The following is a 6,807-nucleotide window of genomic DNA, read 5'->3' as shown; positions in this document are numbered from 1 at the left end:
TGCCGCAAACCCCAAGGGCTGCATATCTGGGCCATGCTCCATATAGCATCCATGGGGCCTTGTTGGGCTCCCAGGGGCTGTTGTGTCTCTCCGATCAAGGGCAAAGCAGCCTCTGAAGCCTCCCCTTCTTGTCTCTCATGGATGAGGTGGGAAATGGCTGGGTTTGGCTTAGCGCTGTGAGTGGTGTGAGTGCTTCGCAGCCCTCCAGCCTGCTGGTGCTCTGGGGCCAGACGGATAGCACTGATTCTCGGATGCCCTTACTCATCCTGTAGCTCTCCAGCTGCTAATGGCCTCTGGGAGGATGCCAAGGGTCTCTTCCTCTGAAAGAGCTGCTTTCAGGGCCTGCTGGCTAGGCCCCACGTGTTCCCCCTCTCCAGCAATTAGCAGGGGGGAGCGAGCGGTTGCTGGTGGGGACGGGCTGCTGCGTGGGCGTCCTGCTGTCGTGTTTGGAGCAGGACCCACAACGCGTTGCCATGCAGTGATTCACGAGCAGCAGGGAGAGGGAGAAAGACTCTCTTCTTCCCACATTTAGGGGCAGGATGAGGGCAGGAGAGAAATGTTCCTCTTGGGAAGGATGTGGGCCCACATCCCTCCTAGAGGAAGGGGGTCTCCTGCAGCTGGACATCACTGGGGCAAAGTCAGCCTTCACTGCCTGCTGCAGCGCTGCCAGACACCTGAGTCATGGTCCTCAGTGGCTCTGCTGCCAGCCATCCTCCTGCAGCAGCTGGGAGCAACGAAGCCCCCAACACACCCCTGCAGAGCAGTAGGACTCCCTGCATGGCCCAGCCATGCCAGGATCCGCTTTGGACAGGAGGTAGGGGCAACTGGGCTGATCTGAGCTCCCAGGAGGGCTGTCTGTGCACTACCTCTGTTTGTCCATCTGTCCAAATGCATCGACCCACGTCTGCCTGTCCCTCCCTGAGCCTTGTGCCTTCTGGTGTCTGTTTGTCAGTCTGCACCACTGTGCCACACTCTGCCTGACTGGCAACCTGCCTGTGTCCAATTGTTCCTGTCTGTCCATCTTTCTGCCTGACACCTGCCACTGCACACACTGCCCTGCCTGCCCCCCTCTCCATCTGTCTGTCTGTATGTCATGATTAATTTTTCTCTTACACACTCTTCCTCTCCTTTGGAAGCAGTCTAGGGGGGACCTTCCTCCATCTCTGCATTAGGCATGACCTGAGGGCCGATGCTCTTTGGTTCATGGACAGCCGCCAGGCTGCAATCTGCAGTGAGGCTCCACCAAGCTGGGAGAACTTCTGCAAGGAGCCTCCTGCAAATACCAAGGCAGGAAGCTGCCTGCCAGCACTGCCCAGAAACTGCACAATCACGCCTGCCTCCACAGCACCACCAGCCACAGATTTAAAGGTAGCTGCAGTCATTTGCAATGGGCCTTGGGCAACTGCGTGACTTCAAAAGCCTGCCCTTCGAGCTTGAATTCCCGTGTTGCCCACTCTCATGTAGCTGGGGGCTGTGGAGGAGACACAACCCGCAGACATGTGCAGCTGAATGTTTGTCTGCGGGCACACGTGTGTGCACATTCTTACTTGCTATGTTTGGATGCACACCTGCTTGCATTTTTTGTAGCACAGCAGCACGGCAACATGCATGACGTGTCTGTGTGTTTGCATTGCGTTGACCTGCAAGGTTGTGCCACACTGTAAACCCTGCCATCAGATAGCTGCCAGTCTGTGCCATCCACACTCAGCAGTGCAGTCGCACGCAGGTGATGTGGCTGCATTTGATGGCCACGGTCTGGGTCCATTTGACACCCAGCTGCCACAACAGGACCAGGCCTTTGCTCTCTGCACAGCAGCAAGCTCCCCCCTGGGAAGCCTGCTCTGCCCTCCCCAGGCATCACGGGACCCTCAGCCAGCCTGCGTCTCAAGTCCTGTTTGGGGCAGCATGCCCACAGCCCACTTAGCAAGAGAGCACCAGGAGGCAAGATTCTACTGAACAGGCAAAACTGCTGCTGCCCAGCCAGCTTGCAAAACCTCAGCACTCGAATGACACCTGGGATCAGGTTCTGCTGGAGCGGAATATGACTTTTCATATCAACTTTCACAGTGCCAGCCATTTTTGTGGAGCCCAGTGAGGGGGTGTGGGAGGGGGTGAAGATGGGGCGGGCCATCCTGCAGCCCTCCGCTCCTTCCCGAGGTGCCTCCGGGCCAAATCCCCAGGGCAGATCGGCTCCCTGGCTGCTGCCCTCCTCTCCTGCCATCCCTGCCTTGCAGGGGGCAGGGAGGGGGTCTTTGCCAGGCTATCCTCTGGGTCCAGAGGGGTCTGCCCTTGCAGAAGCGGCTCTGCTTAGCCCCTTCCCCACCACGCGATCGCTGATGGGAGCTTGGGAGGCACAAGCCCTCCTTAAGGTCCTCACTGCCACCAGCGTTTGGCCTAGAACATGAGGTGTGGGGCCACCAGCATCACGGAGCGAGCCTCATCCCTGGGTGCCCCCTCCCCAGCGTGGGGGAGGCGGGGGGGTGGGTACCCTTGCTGTGCGGCTCGGGGCGGGGGGGGGCTCGGTGCAGGTGCAAACCTGGGGAGCCGCCGCAGCACCCCGCGCCCGGCGGAGGGGGGCGGGAGGCGGGGACCCCCCCCCCTCCCCGCACCGCAGGGCCGGGGGCCGAGCCAGCGTGACGCCGCCCGGCCCTGATTTGCTGGTACCGCCCGCCCGGCCCGGCCCAAACTGCGGGAGCGCCGCGCCGCGCCGCCCACAGCGCCGCCGGGCAGCACCGCGCCGCACCGCGCCGCACCGCGCCGCACCGCGGCCGCCCGACAGGTAGGCACGGTCCCGCGCCGCGCCGCGCCGGGCCGGGCCGGGCCGAGCCGGGCCGGGCCGGGCCGAGCCGCGCGGGGAGGCCGGCTCCGGAGGGTGGCGGGGCGGAGGGAGAAGGATGCTCGCGGGATTTTTGCGCCGGTGCCGACGTCGCCTCCTCCCGCTGTGTCCCGCGCCGCCGCGGCATCCCTCCGCGGGCGCGGCCGTGGGCGCGCATCCCCCCCCCCCCCGGCCCCCACCGCGGGTGTGCCGGGCGCGCGCCCGCGCCCCCCGAGCCCGAGGGCGGCAGCTCCCGCACAGACCCCGCGGCCCCGCGCGGGCCCCGGGTGCCGCTGCCGCGTGCCCTGCTCCCCCCGCGCGCACGGACACGCGGGCGCACGGCGGCCCCCTCCACGCGCGGCGGACGCTCCCCCGCTCGCTGGCAGCCGCTCCCGCGCCCGGCCGGGGGCAGACGTCGTTTCTCCCACCCTGTCCGACTCTTTCTGCCTGGCTTCCCCGCCCTCCGCCGTCCCCGACGGCCTGTTTGAGACCCTGAGCTCCTCAGCGTGGCGGGCACAGAGGTGCCGTTGCAGGTGGTGGAGCCCGCGGTGCCCAAGCTCTGTTCTGCGAGAGCAGGAGCCGCTCCGACGTGGCCGTCCCTGTGAGTCCTGTCCCCGCGGAAAGCCCCGGGGGCTCAGGCGAGGGCTGCCTGGCTAACCCTTCTGCTGATGCCACTGCCAAGAGGAGAGAAGGGGGACAAGGGACCCAAGGGCATCAAGTCTAGAAGATCTAGTTCCCTTTGTTTGTAGATTGGGGGGGGAAAATTCTCGCTCTCCAGGAGCTCAATTACACTGATTTTCTGGAGAAAAGGCTGGTTGTGACCTAAAGGGTGTTCCAGGTTGTCCAAGGAAATGAGGTTTGGGGCTGAGAAATGTTAAAGCGAGGGGCAAGGGCCAGTTTCTAGGAACTGAAAGAGGCTCAGACAGCCTCCTCCCTCATGCCCTTGTCCTCCATATGAAATCTCTTGCTCATCATGATTGAACAGAAGGTAATTTTTATTCCTGGCCTGGGTTGGGGATTGTGGATTTAGAGAACCTTCACAGCTTCATAGTGAGCAAATGGGTTTGGTATTTCCTGCTCAAATGTTATATGAAAAAACCCCAAAAATGCAAAGTAGAAAAATCCAGCTGACTGCAGTACAGACCATTCCCAGCTCTTCCCTGGATGCTTAGTCAGGTTCAGATGGGCAAACCAGTTATCCATCCTTCTCTCTGCTGGCCTTGGCTCCCAAAGGGCTGGACCCAGGCACACATCCCCTAGCCTGGAGGACTAACTGGAACCATTTGGTGTGTCCTTCAGCCCCAGTTTCGGCTTCGCTGCTCCCCCGCCCTACCCTTCCACTCCGCATATCTGCGGCTGGATTCCCTATGCAGTTGCTTGGCTGGACTGCAAACCTTTTAACCAGTTCCTCTTGGCTGGTTTGGGCTGTCAGCACGCCCAGGGTTTTGACAGTAAATCTGTGGGCGCCTTACCAGTGCAGACTGCAAGGCAGCCTAGAGAGAGATGAGCTCCAGACCAGGGGTGGAGAGGGGGGACTCTCCCACCCCAAAAGCCTTCCTCCCCATGACTCGGCAAGCTTAGCTCAGCCCTTGGAGACTTGGTGCCATCCTCTGGCAGCCTTGGTTCCCTGTCTGGCTGCCTCCTCCCTCCTTCTCACGGCTCTTGGCCCCTTTCCCTCACTGCATTGCAATGAGTCATCTTTGCTGAGCTCACCCGCTGGTGCTGCGGAGGGGGGGGGGGGGGGGGGGCTGGCAGGCCTGGCCGCCCAACGGCACAGAGGGAGGGTCCTCACCTGGCACCGCGCTCGCTGCAAGCCACGGAGGGGTCTGGCCGTGATGTACGGGCCCAGGGATAGGTCCTGGCTTCTGCTCCCCATCCCTCGAGCAGGCACCCAGCCGGGGTGTGCGGCAGAGGGCCGGGAGGGCTGCAGGCACAAGCCTCACTGCAGACAGCTGCAGGTCTGTGCCATGCTAATTTAACGCCTGGTGTGTGGCATCCAGACAGGGTAAAGAGCGTGGCTGGCACTGCCTAAGGGTATGGAAAGGTGATGGGAGCCAGACCCTGATTACCCTGTTCCCTAGCTCCTTGGCAGGACCAGCCTGTCTCTGCTCAGTGGATCAGATATCATGATGAGGAGCAGGCAAAGCACCATCGTTTGTGCAGGAAGACGCTGTCTGCCCATCCTTGCTGTGCGTGTGTGTCTGTGCACATCTCTGTGCTCACATCCTCATGCCAGGGAGGATCCTGGCTAACTGCCTCCCTCTCTCCCTGCCCAGACTCCCTTCGCACTGACAGCTGCCTCCGGGCACCCCGGCGCAGAGATGAACCCCACAGTCGGCATCGCCGTCTTCCTGACAGGTACGGCTGGCGGGCAACAGATCCCCTCCCTGCCATCTAGGGACCTTGGCCGCAACCAGCCAGACACACACAGCAGCTCTCAGAGCCGGGGGGTGCAGGGCTCCGGCACTCCCCGTGCAGTGTAGGTGCCAGGGATCTGCACATGGTGGTCCAAGACCTGCGGATGGGGCATGCTGGAGCATGGAGGGCTCAGGGTGTGAGGTGTCTGGGGAAGGGGCAGCCCAGCTCAGTTCTCTCCAGGGTGGTATTTGGCACCTGGGAGGGCTGGGAAGCTGCGTGGGCATCCCCAGCACTCACCACTCCTTGTCCAACCCCTGCTTGTCTCTCCAAGTCCTCCAGGCCACCCACTGCCAGATGATCAAGGACCTGAGAGCCTGCCTCTTGGGCCAGAGTCTGCGGGTGGACTGCCGTTATGAGAACAAAACCAGCAACCCCCTGACCTATGAGTTCAGCATCACCAAGGACAACAGGAAGCACGTCATCCACAGCACCATAAGCGTCTCTGAGAATGCCTACCGGAACCGGGCCAACGTCACCATGCACAAGAACCTGGTGTGCCTCTACTTGCAGAGCTTCACCACCAGCGACGAGGGCGTCTACATGTGCGAGCTGAAGGCCACCAATGACTACACCGGCAACCAGATAAAGAACATCACTGTCATCAAAGGTGAGTTTGGCCTCTGGCTCCCACTCAGCCTTTCCTTCCCACCTGCCCCTTAGGTAGGTAAGGCCAGCAATGAAATCCATGACTGCCTATGTCTCCTAATCCCCCTAGAGCCCTGACAATGTTTCCTAAGCCTTATGTGCCCATATTCAGGACAGCAAAGCAGTCAGCCCCACAGATGGCCTCACTCTGCCCCATTTCAGTCTCCCTCCCCACCCTTTGCTGAACTGCGGTCCCAGCACTGGGCACCAGACAAGCCAAACCAGGCAGCAAACCAGGAGCCCTCTCGTAGCCGATGCTTCGTAGTCAGCCCTAGTAAAGGGGACAGGTAGACTGGGGAAGCACACAAGAGGCTCGTGGTCTGGAGCGGGAGTGCAGAGGGGATTTTCCATCCCCACTTCCCCCAGGAACAGTCCCCCAGTTGCAGATCTCTTTGTCTCACCTGGTGCTTCTCCCCTTGTCACCCTGGGCAGGCAGACGCAGGATGTGATGTTTCCCAGGGGTCTCCATGCCTCCAAAATTTCCCACTATGAGGGCACAAGGTGGGAGGGAAAGCTGAGGGTGATGGGCTAGGCCAGGACATGCTGCATGTCTGCAGCAGAAACCAGGCAAGAGGCCCAACACCCCTTAAAACATCCAGCCTGATGCCTGTTTTGGGGGGATCTCACGGCACCTCCTCTCTCCCTCCCCCTTTCCCCTCCTTACAGACAAACTGGAGAAATGTGCCGGCTTCAGCCTCTTGATCCAGAACACCTCATGGCTCCTGCTGCTTCTCCTTTCCCTGCCTCTCCTGCAAGCCGTGGACTTCGTGTCCCTGTGAAAGGAAAAGCACGCACACTCGCTCACCCATATACACACACACACACACACACACACACACACACAGCCCCCCCCCAAGCAAACCCGCTCCCCACCGCTGGAACGTGGCCCTTGGAAAGAGAAGCCGAACGATTCGAAACGAATGCAATCT

The 6,807-nt window shown here is 61.3% G+C and overlaps 1 protein-coding gene across 1 annotated transcript; it reads left to right on the top strand.

The window, feature by feature from the left end:
• Positions 1-2,719: 2,719 nt before the first annotated feature.
• On the top strand, positions 2,720-6,799 carry THY1 (Thy-1 cell surface antigen). The gene is made up of 4 exons (XM_062594553.1): positions 2,720-2,779; positions 5,092-5,173; positions 5,505-5,840; positions 6,545-6,799. The coding sequence occupies exons 2-4, from the start codon at positions 5,137-5,139 to the stop codon at positions 6,655-6,657; spliced, it is 486 nt and encodes a 161-aa protein (XP_062450537.1). The 5' UTR covers positions 2,720-2,779; positions 5,092-5,136; the 3' UTR covers positions 6,658-6,799.
• Positions 6,800-6,807: the final 8 nt, after the last annotated feature.

This window comes from Rhea pennata, chromosome 24 (genome assembly GCF_028389875.1).
Source record: "Rhea pennata isolate bPtePen1 chromosome 24, bPtePen1.pri, whole genome shotgun sequence".
Classification (NCBI taxonomy): Eukaryota; Metazoa; Chordata; class Aves; order Rheiformes; family Rheidae; genus Rhea; species Rhea pennata.
This window is presented reverse-complemented; position numbering and strand designations above follow the sequence as displayed.

Bases quoted from the DNA above. Each gene is read 5' to 3' on its own strand.
- THY1 (XM_062594553.1), top strand. From the start codon at position 5,137: ATGAACCCCACAGTCGGCATCGCCGTCTTCCTGACAG. The intron at 5,174-5,504 runs GTACGGCTGGCG...TGTCTCTCCAAG, and splicing joins CATCGCCGTCTTCCTGACAG to TCCTCCAGGCCACCCACTGC. The intron at 5,841-6,544 runs GTGAGTTTGGCC...CCCTCCTTACAG, and splicing joins GAACATCACTGTCATCAAAG to ACAAACTGGAGAAATGTGCC.